The sequence below is a fragment of the Barbus barbus genome (genome assembly GCF_936440315.1).
Source record: "Barbus barbus genome assembly, chromosome: 7".
In the NCBI taxonomy this organism is placed as follows: Eukaryota; Metazoa; Chordata; class Actinopteri; order Cypriniformes; family Cyprinidae; genus Barbus; species Barbus barbus.
The window spans coordinates 36,869,408-36,888,732 of record NC_136735.1 but is presented as its reverse complement, the minus strand read 5'-3'; the positions used below and the strand labels follow the sequence as shown (position 1 = coordinate 36,888,732).

At 37.1% G+C, this 19,325-nt stretch overlaps 2 protein-coding genes across 2 annotated transcripts; one reads left to right on the top strand and one right to left on the bottom strand.

Moving 5' to 3' along the window:
• Positions 1-1,373: 1,373 nt before the first annotated feature.
• Positions 1,374-12,019, bottom strand: LOC306872065 (uncharacterized protein). The gene is made up of 5 exons (XM_079420413.1): positions 11,819-12,019; positions 11,364-11,663; positions 6,368-6,661; positions 3,916-4,209; positions 1,374-1,992 (listed from the first exon to the last, which is right to left on the bottom strand). The coding sequence occupies exons 1-5, from the start codon at positions 11,883-11,885 to the stop codon at positions 1,733-1,735; spliced, it is 1,215 nt and encodes a 404-aa protein (XP_079276539.1). The 5' UTR covers positions 11,886-12,019; the 3' UTR covers positions 1,374-1,732.
• A 233-nt stretch (positions 12,020-12,252) lies between these two features.
• Positions 12,253-15,777, top strand: LOC306872063 (T-cell surface antigen CD2-like). Its single transcript, XM_079420410.1, has 5 exons — positions 12,253-12,555; positions 13,329-13,619; positions 13,717-13,956; positions 14,117-14,271; positions 15,099-15,777. Exons 1-5 carry the CDS (start codon positions 12,498-12,500, stop codon positions 15,117-15,119), a joined length of 765 nt encoding a protein of 254 aa, XP_079276536.1. The 5' UTR covers positions 12,253-12,497; the 3' UTR covers positions 15,120-15,777.
• Positions 15,778-19,325: the final 3,548 nt, after the last annotated feature.

Sequence of the window (19,325 nt, the reverse complement as noted above, 5' to 3'; positions counted from 1 at the left end):
GACAGTGCTTATTTAAAAAAAAAAAAAATAGATAAATAAATAAAAAGCACTGGGTGGATTATTATAGGGTGGCTGTGTACACACACTGGCAGCACACATTTATGTTCAAACACCATGTAAAAGTGAATTTTGCATCTGGTGTCCTCTTTAAAGCAGCATGAAGGTTATCTAAAACAGCTTCTGTGTGGCGATGAATGGTCCAGATATCGGACCACCACCATCATATATTAAACTTGCCTTATCATTAATAGAATAATATTGATTATTACTACAATACAGTGTAGTAGGCCTAACTATTCAGCTACAGCTCTGCACAGTTCAAAAATTAGGAAGTTTTATTCCTAATACAAATATTTATTGTTGTCAGCAATTTTAACATTGTAAATAACACAGTTTTAACATTAACACTGCACTGTGCTTACATACAGGTAAATAAAAAACTTAAATAATGATTCAATTATAATGTGTTGTACCTAAAAGTTAAATAAAAACTGTACCGTACTTAAATGTTAAAAATAACCCTACTCAAAGATTAAATTAAAATGTTTGTGTTTTAACATTAATTTATATTTAATCTAATGATTCCTCTGTACTCGTACCACACTTTCAGAACCAATGACTTAAACTATTATCTCTTTGATTAAATCATTTCGAATTTAAGGCCATCACAAACACAGCTAAATGGCATCTGGAGGAATGATGACAATTGGCATTTCATATAGGCTGGGCATGTATAGAATTTATGTCAACTTACCTTATTTACCTTTAAAAAAACAAAAAAAAAAACAAGGCAATACTTTTCTGTTTCGCTGGCTTCATCTTTCTGGATTGAGCCTGCAGGCAGACTACAAGAAACTCGTGTTGCAGCAGAGACAGGCTCAAGTAAGACTACTAAACCTGTTTAGGACCGCTATCAGAAGCACCATTAGAAGAAGACGATGTACTGTTCACTGTCAGATAGGTATAGGCTACATACAGGCTAACAACCAAACATAATCAAAATTTATTTTAATCCTTGTCACTTAAAGATGTCATTTTAAAACTCAACATTGGTGTATGGCTTGAATTACAATGATTGTGATGTTTGTACCCAGAAGTTTTAGTTAGCGGATAGTGCAGGCTATCTTCCCTTATCAAAAGTGCGGGGGTCGATTGCCCTCTTTTCAAAACTGTGGGGGTCATGACCCCTGCCCCCGTGTGTCAATGGCGTGCCTTGCATTTTAAATATATTAAATATTTATATATAGAATATTTCACTAATATAAAACATTTTATTTCAAAAGCATGTTCTGCTATGTTCATCCTTTCCAGAAGACGCCCGGAATATCTTTCTGAATTTGCATTTAAGCTTTAAAAAAGTCTTCACACATTTTACTTTTGACAGATGATTTTATTCAAAATGATTTACATTACATTCAATGTATGCTATTTTATTAGTTCATGCATTCCCTGAAAAAATAAAAGAAAAATTCCAACAACAATCCCATTGCCTTGGTATCTAAATTTAAAAGGAAAAAGAAAAAAAAGCATGCTCTATACTGTTCACCCAAATCTATGTTTGCTTTGGGTTTTAAAAAGCAATGCACAGAATATTATAGCAAACACATTTAAAATGTTTTAAAAGATTCAACATATAGTCTCATGAAAAGGAATTATAATCAGGAAAAGGGTGATAATAACCACATCGTTATATGTTAAACATTTCCTCTCTGATTAATAATGTAAAGGCAGTCTACTCTTTAAACAGATCTCTCTCATAGACCGGATCACTGGTCTCTTCACTCACAGCATTCTTGAGTGTGCAGGTGTAGAAGTTTTCTGGATGTCTTGTGTTTTTGGCTGTGATATATTCTCCTGGCGTATGATTCGTGCCCTTCAGTGTTTCTCCAGCAGAATTCTTCCAGATGATCGTTCCACTGTATTCACATCTTAAATACACAACATCAGGGTTACTGCTCTCCTCTATAGTTATCTTAGGTTTTGGGACCCGCTCTGTGAAAGAAACAATGAAAAACGTATGGTCTTCCACTCCACTGAGAAAGCAAAATGAAATCAAACACAACTACAATAGCCATGCAAAAAGAGATCTGACACTACCATGGTACAATAATGGTATCAGAGAGTAATATTGTGATATTCAGAGTGTGCTATATGTCTCATCTACAATAATATCATAATTGTTGTTTTAACGATGTGCGAGCTGATATAATTGAGTACGTCACTCACTTCTGCAAACACTCCACTAAAATACGCTTTGAAAGTCCAAGCATTCATTGTGTGATGCAGCTTATTAGGATTCAGAAATAAACATGATGATCATATATATATATTATAATAACTACTGAACAATCGTCTGAATCAGACTAACTTAACATTACATGCCATTGGCAAGGGTAGGCCGTAGGAGTGAGGAAACTTAATTTCAATGGTAACAGTCTAATGGTGTATTATTGTTATAGTTAAATATAGTTATTAATTACAATAATTTACCCATGTAATGATAATTAACACACACACACATATATACATATATATATATATATATACACACACACACACACAAAGTTTGGGATCAGTAAGATTTTTAATGTCTTTTTAAAGAAGTTTCTTCTGCTCATCAAGGCTGTATCTATTTGATCAAAAATACAGAAAAAAAACTTTTTTGTGAAATATTATTGCAATTTAAAATGTATTTTAAAATCAAATTTATTTCTGTGATCAAAGTTGAATTTTCAGCATCAGTACTCTTAGTCTTCAGTGTCACATGATCCTTCAGAAATCATTCTAATATATTGATTTATAATCAATGTTGGAAACCATTGTGCTGCTTCATTTCTTTTTTGGGAGGGGGGGGGGGACCTGTGATAGATAGATATATACACACACACATATATTTGGATTCTCTGATTAATAAAAAGTTAAAAAGAACACCACTTATTTTAAAAATAAATATACGATGCTATTCAAAAGTTTGGGGTCAGTAAATTTCAACTTTATTAATTTGAAAAAAAATTAATACTTTTATTCAGGAGGGATGTGTTATATAAATAAAAAGTCATAGTAAAGACTTATATTGTTAGAAAAGATTTCTATTTTGAAAAAATGCTGCTCTTTTAAACTTTTTATTTATCAAAGAATCAAAGAAAAAAGTATTACGTTCCAAAAAACAACATGAAGCAGCACAACAGTTTCAACACTCATAATAAATCAGTATATTAGAATGATTTCTGAAGGATCATGTGACACTGAAGACTGGAGTAATGACGCTGAAAATTCAGCACTGCATCGTAGAAATAAATTCTATTTTAAAGTACATTAAAATAGGAAACCAATATTATAAATTGCAATAAGAATTCACAATATTACAGTTTTTTTTTGTATTTTTGATTGAACAAATACAGCCTTGATACGCAGAAGAGACTCCCTTAAAAACATTAAAAATCTTACCGATCCCAAACTTTTGAGCGGCAGTGTACTGTATATAGTAGTCAACATTTGAAGTGGATCAAAAAAAGTTCATCAAAGTTGTCCTAAGACAAGAATGCATTTTGGTTTTAGACTTTAGGACAACTTTGATGAAAGGTTTTAATCCTCTTCAAATGTTTACTAGTGTATATTGTCAATATCACACAACCCTACACTGTATGAGAATACAAACCATAACATAAAGTAGTAACATTGTACTACAGTGTTTTTGAGCATCTACCGTGGTATTCCTGGAAGTACCTTGCAGTAGCATGTAAATACAATGGTGCATGTATCATGGTATTTATCAAAGTACCATGGTATTACAATCTGATCCAATAACTGCACCACGGTGCTGTTCTTATTTGTGTTTGTTTGTAAAAACAACCAAAATTATAATATGATGCTTTAACAGTATTAATATGAACTAATATAATAATATCCACTCACCCATAACTTCCAAGATGAATATTTGTTCCTGCTCTTTACTGTTGATGTCAATGGTATAAACTCCACTATGCTCGATTCTTAAGTTAGTTATAGTGATTTCTCCAGTTTTCTCATCAAGAAATGTGATGTCTTTGAATCTCTGATTCGGGATGAGAAAACCATCTTCAAAATCCCATTCAATCACCTTTACAGCAGGATTGGTTTTGTGTTTCCATGTGATGCTGGTGATAGGAGGATCTAATTTGGCTGGACGAAAAGAAACTGTACCACCCACTGCTTTCTTCACATCTCCGCCTAATGTATAAAATATGAGAGTTAGTTAGTCAACATTCAACAGTTTCTGTAGTTATGAACAGCTTCCGGTTAGCATGCTACGTCAACAAAAAGTCCCTACAAGTATAATGTACTATATGCCAGATATTATATCCAGCCATAGTATTATATCTAAATAAGCAATGTACATAAAATACATAGTAAACAGCATAATAAATAAACATGTTAACGTTAAACTCCATTAGCAAGGGTAGGCCTAGGAGTGAGGATAATAACTTAAAATACTAACGTGAAAAAATAGGCCACGACAGAGTCTGTCGTTAACATAATTATCTAAAATACTTCACAATCATTTGATATTGTAAATTAGGCTACAATACAATACAATTTTTTTTTTTAAACTAACGGCTTCAAATTAGTCGAGAAGTAATGAATCACTTATTTGAATGAGTCAGCTGAATGGATGACTCAATGACTCTCATCAAGACTTGCCGCCACTTACTGGCAGTTTTAGTTTCATATTTTAAAATATAATTCCAAATATAAATACAATTTTTTAATATTTCAGTATGGAATTTTATTTTATTTTTTTAAATCAGGTGCTGCTGATTCTGTGCCTCTGCAGAGGTTCAATGGATTTTGTTGGTACTGATTTTATTTCAATGATAACAGTCTCATGATGTATTATTGTTCTAATCAAATATAGTTAATAAATGTAATAATTTACCCATGCAATAATTAACACACACACAAAACACACAGCCAAGGCAACAAAGGAGTGGCTCAAGAAGAAGCACATAGAGGTCCTGGAGTGGCCTAGCCAGTCTCCAGACCTTAATCCCATAGACAATCTGTGGAGGAAGCTGAAGGTTCGAGCTGCCAAACGTCAGCCTCGAAACCTTCATGACTTGAAGAGGATCTGCAAAGAGGAGTGGGACAAAATCCCTCCTGAGATGTGTGCAAACCTGGTGGCCAACTACAAGAAACGTCTGGCCTCTGTGATTGCCAACAAGGGTTTTGCCACCAAGTACTATGTTTTGCAAAGGGGTCAAATACTTATTTGTCTCATTAAAATGCAAATCATTTTATAACTTTTTTGAAATGCAGAATTTTTTTTTTTTTGTTATTCTGTCTCTCACTGTTAAAATAAACCTACCATTAAAATTATATACTCATCTCTTTGTCAGTGGGCAAACATACAAAATCAGCAGGGGATCAAATAATCCCCCCCCCCCCCCCCCCCCCCCCCCCCCCGTACAACGCTATTCAAAAGTTTGGAGTCAGTAAATTTTTTCTTTCATTTTTTTTAAAGAAATTATTACTTTTATTCAGGAGTGTAAGGATGGTTTCCCTACAGTGTTTCAGGCTGTAGGACTGCCAAATGACTAAAGAAACGTTATCAGCACGATGGTATAAAACTGTACATTTCTTGTCTATTAACACCCACTGCCACTTATACCAACGACGGAAATAAGCACAGTTAGAATAGCTAAATATGTGGGAGAGTGTTGCTGTTAAGCGACTATATTGTATTGCAACAGGTAGCACCTCAATATTAACCTTGAATCAAGACTAGTTAGCACATAATTTATAATTGAAATTGTTTAATAACAGTATTTTGCTATGGTTACACTTGAATTGGTAACAAAATAGAAGGATGGTAAAACATAACCAGTTAATTGTACCCAACAAGTATGTAAAATGTTACCTGAGAGAAAGAGAGAGAGAGGGGGGGGGGGAGTAAAGAAAAGAGGCAGAGCAACAGTTACATTCTTCTTTTATCCCTTCCTTGATCATGTGACTAATTACTTGAGCTAGAGTATTTGTGTCAGTAGCGTGGGTTAAAAGGCCCTCCTCACCACCTCATACATTTATTAGATTTGTAACAAAACAGACCTCTTTTATTATTATTGCACAAGATGTGCTGCTCCATAAATGTTCAATAAAACCTTTTTTTTTTTTCTCTGCAATCACAGATTATGTAAGCAATAAAAAAGCACACTTCCTTAAGGTGTTCCTTTAGGTGTACCTGCTATAACATACCATAGTGCCATGGTAGGCCTATTAAAATACCATTATTGTATCTTGGCACTGTTTTATGTACGACTAAAAAAAAGCATAATATTAATAATAATAAAATGTTTTAACAGTATTATTTATAAGAATATATTCCACTCACCCGTAACAGTCAAGCTGAATATTTGTCCCTGCTCTTTACGGTTGACGTCAATGGAATAAAGTCCACTATGCTCGACACTTAAATTAGTTATAGTGATTTCTCCAGTTTTCTCATCAAGAGTTGTGATGTCTTTGAATCTCTGATTCGGGATTAATAAACCATCTTCAAAATCCCATTCAATCACCTTAACAGCAGGATTGGATCTGTGTTTCCATGTGATGCTGGTGACAGGAGGATCTAATTTGGCTGGACGAAAAGAAACTGTCTCACCCACTGCTTTCTTCACATCTTCACCTAATGTATAAAATATGAGAGTTAGTTAGTCAACATTCAACAGTTTCTGTAGTTATGAACAGCTTCCGGTTAGCACAGTACGTCAACAAAAAGTCCCTACAAGTATAATGTACTATATGCCGGATATTATATCCAGCCATAGTATTATATCTAAATAAGCAATGTACATAAAATACATAGTAAACAGCATAATAAATAAACTAGTGGTGTCAAAATTAGCGCGTTAACGCATGCTATTAATTATTTTCAGATTAACGCGTTAAAAATATTTAATGCAATTAACGCAGGGGCGGGGCTAGGGTTGGACACCCCATTCGCAACTGCTGCCTCTGTCTCTTTTTTTCTTGCAAAGGATTGCGTTTATTTAGATGCAGAATGTCTTTATGACCACATCAAACGTTTCAGAGACGTGCTCTATACGTCGCCTCCACGCCAGACGCGAGTCAAACAAGCGCGTAAAAGATACTGTGCTTGTAGCGCGCACTCTTCAAATACACGCACAAAGGTGCCGGTGCGCGCTGTAGCCTATATCATTTCATATCATACAGCGAAAGAAACTACGTGCATGCAATGTCGTAGTTATGCCGTCAGTTAAGGCTTGAAGTTACCAAAAAGGCGATTAAAGCTGCCTTAAACTGTGTGCATGCATGCAATAGCCTATGTTATATATGCGTCACATTTAAGTACATGTCTCTGAAATGGTTTTAAAAACTGTCCTGAGGCACCCTAGCACTGTCTCCCTCATCTAAAATAATAGAAAATAATGTCTATTAATCCAAGAACAAAAGAAAAAAAAGAGGAAATCAATAACTTTTATAGTTTTAAGGGGTTCATCTATATATAATTTAGAATTTAGTGTTTGGTAAGTATTAATTTTCTGTATATTTCTGCTGAAGGGCACAGCTAGCTAAATATGTCATTTATTATAATGGGTTCATGTGAAGATTGTTTTAAGTTCACTTAAATTAGACGTTAAGTCTAATAAATGTTAAAATTGATAGCTCTCAATTATATTGTAATGCTGAATGGCTACAGTCAATGGTTAAATATTCAGGGGGCAAAACATTTTTTTTTATAGAGACATCAGTAGTATTGATATCAGTGATGCTGGCCTTCAATCATGAAAAAGATACCATTAAAGAAATATAAAAAAATATACTGTATGTTGTTTGTACAGTGTACATTTGAAGATTATTTATTTAAAAACTTGAATGTTAGGTGGGGTTATGCGTGATTAATCACGATTAATTTTAGAAAAATGTGTGATTAATTAGTTAATTTTTTTTAATCGATTGACAGCACTAAAATAAACATGTTAACGTTACACGCCATTGGCAAGGGTAGGCCATAGGAGTGAGGATAATAACTTAAAATACTAACATGAAAAATTAAGCCACGACAGAGTCTGTCGTTAATATAATTATCTAAAATACTTCACAAACATTTGGTATTGTAAATTAGGCTACAATTGTAACATAACGTCTCTCTGAGGGAACACAGGTCTTGGGAATTCGACAAATTGAAGTTTTAATGAAGAGCAGAGAATAAACATTTCCAACAAAGGTTACCAAATGATATTACGTTGCTTTACTTTAAGACTGGACAAACATAAATCACCAAACTGAATGCTTATAAAGAAAATGGAAACAAAGGAGCAAACAATGATTAATACAAAACAGGTGAATTGAATAAACAATGATTAACTAATGACATGAAACCGACAAAATAAGGACAAACAGAAACTAAACTGAAACCAACACGTGACAGATATCGCCCCCCTCCCGGAAGGTGCGTCCCGCACCGTAACAGTCACATCGGGGAGGGGGGGGGCGGGCGCCCTGGAGGCTGGAGCAGGGCCAGGACAGGGAGGAGACAAGGGAAGCCTCCAGGGTGGATCAGGAGACTCAGGAGGCCATGGCGGGACAGGAGACTCGGGAGGCCATGGCGGATCAGGAGCCTTGTGAGGCCATGGCAGATCAGGAGACTCAGGGAACCATGGGCATATTATTTTTTCAGGGGGCCATGGCAGCTCAGGGAGTTCCGTGGCCCTTGACCTGGCCACACAGGCCGTGACCATATGGCTCCCCCCAAAATTTTCTTGGGGAAGTTCCCCTCTGGGAACAATTTAAGAGAAGTGGGCTCTTGGGGGCGCTCTGGAAGCACAGACTCTTGGGGGCGCTCTGGAAGCACGGAGCTGGACGGGACCAGCGGAGACAAAGGAGGGCGCTCTGGAAGCACGGAGCTGGACGGGACCAGCGGAGACATAGGAGGGCGCTCTAGAGGCGCAGACATTTGAGTGCGCTCTGGAGGCACGGACACTTGAGTGCGCTCTGGAGGCGCGGACACTTAAGGGCGCTCGGACAGTGCGAAGCTGGACGGGACCAGCGGAGACATAGGAGGGCGCTCTGGAAGCGCGGACACTTGTGGGTGCTCTGGAGGCGCGGACACTTGAGGGCGCTCGGGTAGCGTGGAGCTGGACGGAACTAGCGGTGACATAGGAGCTGCAGGAGAGCTGGACGGGACCAGCGGAGATGCAGGAGGGCTGGACGGGACCAGCGGAGACGAAGGAGGGCTCAGGCGAGGAGCAGGCACTGGAGGGCACTTGCGAGGAGCAGGCGCTAGAGGGCGCTCAGGCAGCGCGGATTCCTGGGGGCGTTCTGTCAGTACTTTCACAGGAGGGACTGGCCCTGGAGAAGCGGGCACTGGAGGGACTGGCCCTGGAGAAGCGGGCACTGGAGGGACTGGCCCTGGAGAGCGGGCACTAGGGCTGAACGATATATCGTTATCGTATCTATATCGAGATATGAACTTTCAAGATATTACTATCGAAAAAAGCAACGATATAGACGATATAGATTTCCCCTCTCCGCGCTCGCCCCGCCCTGCATACAACTCTGGCAGTCACACAACGAACATCAGTTTTACGAGTGCCCTTGAATGCACCGCTGAGGTCCCTATTCGACCGCAAACTTGTATGGTATAGCTCTGGAAATTCAGACACACAGAGAATCAGCTGTTCATCCATTTTGAGTTCGGCGCTTGTTTGGATGCCCCGTTTCTATTGGCCGCGCGGGGAAACGTCACAGAGCGCAGCGGCAAAAGTTGAACTATTTTGAACTTTGACCACGGCGCGCGCGCAAGCTCGCCGCTGGTGCGCTCCGCTGCGCGTGCGCTTTGGTCGGCGCAGCAACTAACCGCCCTCGCGCAGCGCAAGCCATTGAAATGAATGGGTTTCATAGCGCAGCGCATGCCGCGTCCTGTGTGTGAAAGGGCCTTTACGCCGTACGAGTCGATGTCCACCAGTGAGTTCTTAAAAATAAAACTACACTTTCCAAATTTTTTTGTATTATGATGTTTTTATTTTTCTGAGAAATGCTTGGTTTTCACCGAACCCGTAGTCATATCGTATCGTATCGATATCGAGATATCTGGCATGAAAATCGAGATATGAAATTTTGTCCATATCGTTCAGCCCTAGCGGGCACTGGGGAATGCTGACGAGGAGCGGGCACAGGAGTCCAAGACATCCCCTCATAGACTACGAGTACCCCCAAAGGCACGTGAACTTCCGTGTGCGGCCTTGCCATACTCTCTGGCGGCTGGCTTGGTTTCTCTGTGGACAGTGGTGGCATGGACTTCGCCGCGGGTGGCGGCATAAACATTGCTGCGGGCGGCGGTTGGTTGATGTTCCCCATGCCAACCTTGCGGGGAACTAACCTCAGCCTCATCTTCGGGTTTTGGTCCAAAACAGGTGAATTGAATTAAAGATCACTAATGACAGGAAACCGACCAAATAAGGACAAACAGAAACTAAACTGAAACCAACACGTGACAACAATACAATACTATTTTTTTGAAACTAACCGGCTTCAAATTAGTCGAGAAGTAATGAATCACTTATTTGAATGAGTCAGCTGAATGGATGACTCAATGACTCTCATCAAGACTTGCCGCCACATACTGGCAGTTTTAGTTTCATATTAGAAAATATAATTCCAAAGATAAATCTAATTTTTTAATTAGCTTACTTCATTTTTCAGTATGGAATTTTTTATTTTTTTTTAAATCAGGTGCTGCTGATTCTGTGCCTCTGCAGAGGTTCAATGGATTTTGTTGGTACTGATTTTATTTCAACAGTCTCATGGTGTATTATTGTTCTAATCAAATATAGTTATTAAATGGTAGTAATTTACCCATGCAATAATTAACACACACACACAAATATACATACATACATTATATATATACCTGTATATATATGGGGGGAGTAAAGAAAAGAGGCAGAGCAACAGTTACATTCTTCTTTTATCCCTTCCTTGATCATGTGACTAATTACTTGAGCTAGAGTATTTGTGTCAGTAGCGTGGGTTAAAAGGCCCTCCTCACCACCTCATACATTTATTAGATTTGTAACAAAACAGACCTCTTTTATTATTATTGCACAAGATGTGCTGCTCCATAAATGTTCAATAAAACCTTTTTTTCTTTTCTCTGCAATCACAGATTATGTAAGCAATAAAAAAGCACACTTCCTTAAGGTGTTCCTTTAGGTGTACCTGCTATAACATACCATAGTGCCATGGTAGGCCATTAAAATACCATTATTGTATCTTGGCATTGTTTTATGTACGACTAAAAAAATGCATAATATTAATAATAAAATGTTTTAACAGTATTATTTATAAGAATATATTCCACTCACCCGTAACAGTCAAGCTGAATATTTGTTCCTGCTCTTTACTGTTGATGTCAATGGTATAAACTCCACTATGCTCGATTCTTAACTTAGTTATAGTGATTTCTCCAGTTTTCTCATCAAGAGTTGTGATGTCTTTGAATCTCTGATTCGGGATTAATAAACCATCTTCAAAATCCCATTCAATCGCCTTGAAAACAATTTCATTACTGTTTCTGTGTTTCCATACGATGCTGGTGACAGGAGGATCAAATTTGGCTGGACGAAAAGACACCGTCTCACCCACTGCTTTCTTCACATCTTCAACTAATGTATAAAATATGAGAGAGCATGTTAGTCAACATTCAATAAGCAAATGCCTTCCGTGCACTGCAGTCATGTAAATTAGGCTACAATACAAGAATATCATTTATATCTGAACTGCTGCGCCATCTTCATGTTAAAAACATTATGTAACCCACCTAAAACAGCTTCAGTGGAGATGAACACAACGCAGACTGCGACCAGCGTCAAGCATCGTAAAGGCATTTTTGTTAGGCTGAACAAAGGAAACGATCATGCACTTTTATGCAGTATTTTGCTCAGAAAGTCTTTAACACACCCAAGACGCAAACAGAAACCGCAAATATGAGTCGTTGTGTTTGTCTTCCACTAAAAGCAGTGCGGATATTTTCCCCCAGGGGGCGCTCTGTTCGTTTTTAATGGAATTCAGTGGACAGTAACACACATTTTGATATAGAAAGATAAAAAAAAAACAGTATTTTATATTAAAACATATGCCAATAAATATTGCAGATTTGTTTTTTTTATTTACAACTTCAAAAATATTTTTTCCAGGGAATGAAATAAACACAAAATACTGTATTTTGTAATTTTCCATTATGCAAAATGTTTTGACACACGACCACTAACGTTTCCTCCTGCTGCTGCAACCCACTGTTAGATCGTGAAACTCCAGTTATAGCGTTCCTCAATCAATAAAAGACTCAGTTCATCGCTACTTTACAAGCTCTGTTACAATCAAGCAGCTCTCCACACTGCTCTACTCGCTACTCTTTTCTGTTTCTGTGATCGGAAGTTATTTCTGTCTCGTCGAGCTGATTGTGAAAAGGTTCTGGATTTGCTGTTTTCAGAAGAGCAATGAGCTGCAAATTCTGTCTCTTATTTTTATTCCTCTGTGGCTTTGCTGCACTCACTGGTATGATTTCATTTTTATGTAGCTATTTTAATAAACTTAACTATTTCCCCTTCATTTTAGGGGTTTTACTGTTGGCCTAAGTATTTTGTTGCTGAGATAAAAAGGTTACAATGTGATTAAAATATAAGAATAATAAACCACATTAACTTTTGTTCTCATGCGGTGTTATTTATATAAATGTAAAGCATATCTTTTCATTAAGATACGTTTTAAGGGGCAGGTCAGGCATTACAGTAATTTTTGGACATATTTTTGTGAAATTTCAGTATCATATGTTTGATACATTGGTTGACTAAGATTTAAAGGCAGTGTTGAATTTAAACATTGTATTGTATTTTCTGAACAGTTTTTTTTTTTTAATAGATGTCAAGCCAGAAAAAAATATGTTGTACTGTAATTTTACACTATTTGTTTAATTCCTATCGGCCATAACAATGGTTGTTTGATTTATTTAACCCCCCTTTATTTTTATTTTTTTTACCTTTTACATGCTTCATTATAGTTTTATTGTTTAAATTCTGATACAAGGCCTGTAACAGGCCATCTGGTCCCCATTTGTGACAACTTACCCCATACAGTGTGATGACATGCCCTGTTGTTATAAGAATCAGTGTGTGTTACTGTAAATGATCTGTATAATTGTTATAGTTAATAGAATATTTAGCTGTTCAATAGTTTTGTCTAAGGTTAACGTCTAAACAGTAATTAACTTTGAAAAAGCAACCCATCCTGTTGAGTTTATTAAATTCTAATATAATTGAATTTTTTTATAGTTTCAGAGATATGTGGAAGAGAGATACTAGAGGGAACGTCCTGCACCATCGAGCTGAAAACAAAAAACAGCGACAGACCTAATGAGATTAGATGGATTCATCTCACTAGCGGTGAAGTAATTCACAGGAAAAATAGGAAGATCAGGACAAACACTCTAGGAGGAAATATGGAAGAAGATGGATCATTAACATTTCAGAGTGTTAAACTGAAGAATACCGGCCAATATAAATACAGTTTTTACACTGGTGATGGTACAGAGACCAGTGGAGAAGAGGAAATTAAAGTTTATGGTAAGAATATTTCATATTTGTACCCTTCCAACACAATGCAAAGAATAACACAATATTTTTTACAGTAGTAGTAAATAAACACATGTTTTTGTCACAGAAAAGGCTCCTAAACCTATTGTGACATTCGACTGCAAAGATGGGAATGCTTCACTCACCTGTGACACTGGAGACCGTACAGATCTGAATATATCTTGGTATAAAGAAGGCAAAATCATCCAGAACGAAAAAAACCCTCAACCCCTCTTGACACTTGCTCAAGTACAGGAGGATAAACCGTACTCATGCAGTGTAAGCAATCCTGTCAGCATTGAGCAAAGCGACAGCGTTACAGTATCATGTAAGTCATTTTTATTTTGCATGCTTCTCATTCTTTAATGTACTAATTTTGTGTTATAATTATGCATGATGCAGCTTTTAGGATTTTCTGTTTTAAATGGATGTTTTTAATTAGTGACTTGTTTGTTACTGATTTTGTGACATCTGCACTTGTCCTGCAGGTGAAGGTGACCCAGTTCCTTGTAAAATCTTTGGCATTGATTTCTGGATCATGATGAGCATTTTAGCAGGCGGAGGAGCCCTTCTGCTGCTTCTGATATGTGTTCTTATATCTGTGCATTTCAAAGCTGTAGCCAATGCAAGAAGCAAAAGCAAGGTGAGAGACGTCCTCATCACCTCTGAAATTAAATTATGCAATGTGTTTTTTTTTTTGTATTTCCAACAAAAGCGAAACTGATTAAATTATGAAGCTGTCGGGGTTCTTGTTGAGCTTTAAAAGTTCACACCACAATCCTCCAAAGTCATTAGCATATTTAAAAGCCAAATCGTAAACTCACATTTATTCATTTAGCAGATGCTTTTATCCAATGCTATGTAATAGTAGGAGTATAATAATATACATAAATGTAAATACTATTATACATTAATGGAACGAACCTATAAAGAAATCTTCTCAAAAATTGGTATTTGCTGTAAGTAACCTGCAATTAAACAGGAAATACAAAGCCTTTTACCACAGGTTCCTGTAGTCTGTTAGATTTTAGTAAACAGATCTAATCAAGCTCCACTTAACATCCTGTTCACATATGTTATGGGTTTTCCTGAGGAAACAGGTTTTCAAAGAACCCACACTTTCAAAAATAAGTGTATTTGTCAAATTGATTCATGCTTATTCAGTCTCAGCTTTACTGGGTTTCCCAAATGGGGGTTCATGAGTTGATGGAAAGATAAAAAATAATTTATCATTTTAACCGAATGCAAATTTAAAATGCTGCAGTGCAACTGAAATAAAGACATGTATGTAATATTTTTTTTTTAAATGAAACCAAAATAAATGTCATGTGACCATTAGCCATCACAGAACCATGCAAATCTGATTGTGTTTTTAAATTATTGAAATATTAACCTAAATTCTCCCGGGGTGAATATTTAAGACCTGAATAATTCGAATTGTTTGAACATATTGTCTTTGATATCTTCTAGATGAAGAAGAGCTCAGGCTGAGGATTATTCCAGCTCCAGATCCAAACACAGTAAAAACTGCTTATAGATGACAACCTGAGTGTTCTTACTTACCCTAAACATACATACATCACCTTATGAATTAGATTAGTTTTTTTTGTTTTAAATAACACGATGCAGACAGAGAGGTCAAAGAGAGACAAAGTTATAAGAGCTCCAGTGGGGCTTTAGAGGATCCTGAGCAGAACCGTTTGGCTGATGCACCATTTGACATTCAGTTGTCTGTGGAGTTTGAAACAGGACCGATTGAGATAGAAATCACTAGTCAACGTCACATGATCCTATCAACGATCCGATCAGATTCTTCAGAAATATCTGTACACATGAAGGTGGGCTTCGCTCATAAAGTTTATACCATTATATACCATTAAAGGGGTCATGACCTGCCTTTGTTTTCTATTTTGTATTGTTGTCTGAGCTCCACTTATAATGTTATCAAGATTTTTGCATCATAATTTAGATGTAATCGTTTATTTTGACCCCCGACCCATACACAATGCGTTACCGCCCCTGCTGGACAAATCTCAATATATACATACAACACTTAAAACATTTTTTTCTCCAATCAACAAAACTTGAGGTGAAAAACATTGTTCACATGCAAGACAATTTTCAATAAAGTACAATTTCAAAAATCTTGTAACTGTGTGTGTGTTTTTTTACACATCACAAAGTCCTTTAAGTGTGCTAGTAGTTTTTTACATCACAAAGTACATCCCCCTCACAGGGGATTTTCTCCGTTCTTGACAGACAGTACAATCTCTTACTCGCGGCCACCATAGGTAGCTCCTTGCCAAACCTTTTATCTTGGACATGCATGGGTGGCATTGATGTAACTGTTCCAACAAACCTGAACGTCCCTGTTCTGGAACAACAACATGGGCTCCCCACAACACACATCCGCCCTGAACACTGAGCTCTTGCTGTCTCTGTTTATAAGGGACAAATTCCTGGGTATCACTGTGATCAGGCCTGCCTTTAAGCACATACTCATGTACTCTTGACAAAACAGGGTCTTTAGAAGTCCAGTGCTTCATTTGCTCTGTGGTCGTCAAGGGATCAGCTATGCTCTCCAACATCATGCTGGTTCTTCCTCAGAAGGTTGTGAAACAGGAAGACGTTTGAGAGCATCGATGATCTATACCCGCTCTGAAAAAATGACATATCCATATGCTCCCAATATTACTGCCCACCTCATACTTCGATGAGATGCCATTTGAGCTACAGCCTTTAGTTCATTCATTAAACTGAGTAAAGGTCAGTTAATCTGTTATAAAATAAATCTTTTATAAAAGTTCAACAAACCCAAATAGGCTTTCAGCTCCGACACTGATGTCGGTGTTGGTGCTTCCTGTACAGCCTGAACTTTCTCTGGAACAGGATGAATACCTTTGGCATCAACTTTATGTCCCAAGAAAACAACTTCCTTTTCCATGAATTTACACTTCCCTCTTTTCAGTCTTAATCCAGACTCCTCCAGCCTCTGCAATACTTGATGCAGTGTCCCCAGATGTTCTTGATCATTTTTTCCTGTCAACAGAATATATCTAAATATATTGTGACTTTTGGAATGTCCTTCAGGATTCCTTCCATAGTTCTGTGGAAGATTGCTGGACTCGAACTCACTCCAAAGGGTAATCGTGTATACGTAAAGAGACCTTTGTGAGTGTTTACAGTGACATATTGCTTGGATGTCTCGTCCAACAAAATCTGTTGAAATGCATGACTCATATCTAATTTGGTGTATTTCTCACCTCTCTAGATAACACTGCAAACATATCCTCCATTCTGGGAATGGGATACTGCTCCAGTGATGATTCCCGATTTACAGTCTCTCTATAATCTCCACAGAGTCTCACTGATCCATTCGGTTTCAACACAGGTACGACAGGAGCTGCCCACTCTGAAAACTTCACAGGTTCGATGATACGTTCTTTAACCAACCGATCAAGTTCAGCTTCCTCCTTCTCTCATGGCAAAAGTTTTAAAAAATGAGGCTTCGCACCACTGACTACATGAATCTTGGCTGTGGCTCCTTTTAATGTGTAATGTTTTAATGTAATTTTGGCGGGCCCTTGTGGCCGGTGTAGACACGGTGCAACATTGGTTTTGCTTTGTTTCACAGAACTAATCGTTGCCAGAAATCCCTTACCCCACCTTTAAGCATACAATACTTTTGATTGGATTGTAGACGCGGAAGTAAACACCCACTGCTATGATTGGCTAATAGTTGTGTATGTTTTACAGCCTACTTTCAGATAAATGCTGTTCTGATTTAGGTTAAAAACACATAAATACTCAGTATATATCAAGCATTCTGTAATAACAGACAAAGAAATAGTGGTCACCTAATAAAAAAAGTTACTTATTACTTTCGGATCCAATACTGTCGGCACAGCATCGCCTTTTAGTTTCACTCTTTCTGAAAATCTAGTGTTAAATTGTGCCTTGTTTGTAAATGAATCCATTGTAAAATGAAGTGAATGGATCAAGTTCTTACCAATACTGTCTGGTTTCTGCATAGACCTGTGTTTGCCATTATTGTCATTTACTTGCTACATGCACGAATTGGTGTTGATCTTCTGTGGAGGCGGTGTTTAGCCAAGAATGAGGTCTCTGCAGATCAAACCAAAAAAAAAAAAAAAAAACGCTTACCAGTTTCAGTGCGTTTTCAAAGCAGGATATGCGTTCCCTTTTTTGCTAAAATTGAGTGGGCAATTCCTGGATTAATACTGAGAGATCGCATGGCTATATATGAATGTTAGAGGATTGTGGTAAACTACCCGTTGTTTAATGTTTTGACAAAAGTGAAAGTGATGAAAGTGATGTGACATGTGGCCAAGTATGGTTACCCATACTTGGAATTTGTGCTCTTTAACCCATCCTAAGTGCACATCCACAGAAGTGACCACACACACACACACAGTGAAACACACCATGAACAACCTTTGGGTTACGTGTCCGACTCTCTAACCATTAGGCCACGACTGCCCACTGTTTTTGATGAATTTGTGTGAATTTGGTATTTAGCTAACCAGTTAATTATAAAACTTCCACTCAGGGTGTGTGAACGTCTGAACATAGAACTGTATAGAGAGATGTCTCGTAATATGTAGCCTTATCTGTAAATAAGATGCATTTCTAGAAATCACATAATTTCTAGCTCTTATTATTTTAAATTGATCAGTAATAATTTAAACTATCAGAGTTAGGGTTAGGATAATATTTATTTGAATATTTCTTCAAGATAAACTTAATTTGAATGCTGTCTATATGTGTAATACATTTAATTAATATAATAATTACTTAATTCAAAATAAAATATTATATGAATCCATCTCAGTGGTGTTCAAGAAATCAGTCGAGTTTGTGGTCTTGATTTGTTTGGTCTGCATAACCGACATAAGTTGATGAATTTGCAAAACCGCCAACTCCCTGATCACAAACTTTCTCTTCTCTTTTCTATTTCTGTGATCAGATGTTTTGGCAGACTGGCTATAAGCTGTTTTTAGACTAACAAGGAAATTTTTATGAAACTTACACAATGTTTTATTGCACAATGACATCAAAAGTGTGTCAAAAGATCAAGAAAATGTTTATTTCTCAGTTGATGACCCCTTTAAAATCCCATCTAGAGTTCATAAATATACAATCCCAATTCCAAAAAAGTTGGGATATTTTGTAAATTTGTAAAAAAAAAAAAAAATATGTGATTAGTTCATTCTCTTTAACTTTTATTTAATTGACAAAACTGCAAAAAAACATGTGAACACACTTTTTTTTTTTTTTTTTGACGGCAGCAATTCATGCCAAAACATTTGGGACAGAGGCAAAGTAAAAATAAAAAGGTTATAGAAAATCCATGTTAAACAGTACACAGGTGAATTGGTAATAGGTCAAGGTATCATGATTGGGTACAAAAGGAGCATATCAGTCTTTGCAAGCAAAGCTGGATCATGGCTCATCACTTTGTACCAAATTTCATGAGAGAAGTGTCAAACAAATCAAGCATCACATTTCACAATGCAAAATTGCAAAGAACTTAGCTCTTTCACCAAGTAGTACATAATATTGTGAAAAGAAATCACAGTACATGTAGGGCAAGGCAGGAAACCTCAGTTGAATGTGCATGGCCTTTGAGCCCTCAGATGACATTGCATAAGAAACCGTCATGCTGCGGTGTTAAAT

What these genes read in the sequence shown, in the direction of transcription:
- LOC306872065 (XM_079420413.1), bottom strand. Translation starts at nt 11,885, where the DNA reads ATGCCTTTACGATGCTTGACGCTGGTCGCAGTCTGCGTTGTGTTCATC. An exon ending in CTCCACTGAAGCTGTTTTAG is followed by an intron (nt 11,664 to 11,818) that starts GTGGGTTACATA and finishes TTTATACATTAG; the next exon opens with TTGAAGATGTGAAGAAAGCA. An exon ending in ATTCAGCTTGACTGTTACGG is followed by an intron (nt 4,210 to 6,367) that starts GTGAGTGGAATA and finishes TTTATACATTAG; the next exon opens with GCGGAGATGTGAAGAAAGCA.
- LOC306872063 (XM_079420410.1), top strand. Translation starts at nt 12,498, where the DNA reads ATGAGCTGCAAATTCTGTCTCTTATTTTTATTCCTCTGTGGCTTTGCT. An exon ending in TGGCTTTGCTGCACTCACTG is followed by an intron (nt 12,556 to 13,328) that starts GTATGATTTCAT and finishes ATTTTTTTATAG; the next exon opens with TTTCAGAGATATGTGGAAGA. An exon ending in ATGCAAGAAGCAAAAGCAAG is followed by an intron (nt 14,272 to 15,098) that starts GTGAGAGACGTC and finishes GATATCTTCTAG; the next exon opens with ATGAAGAAGAGCTCAGGCTG.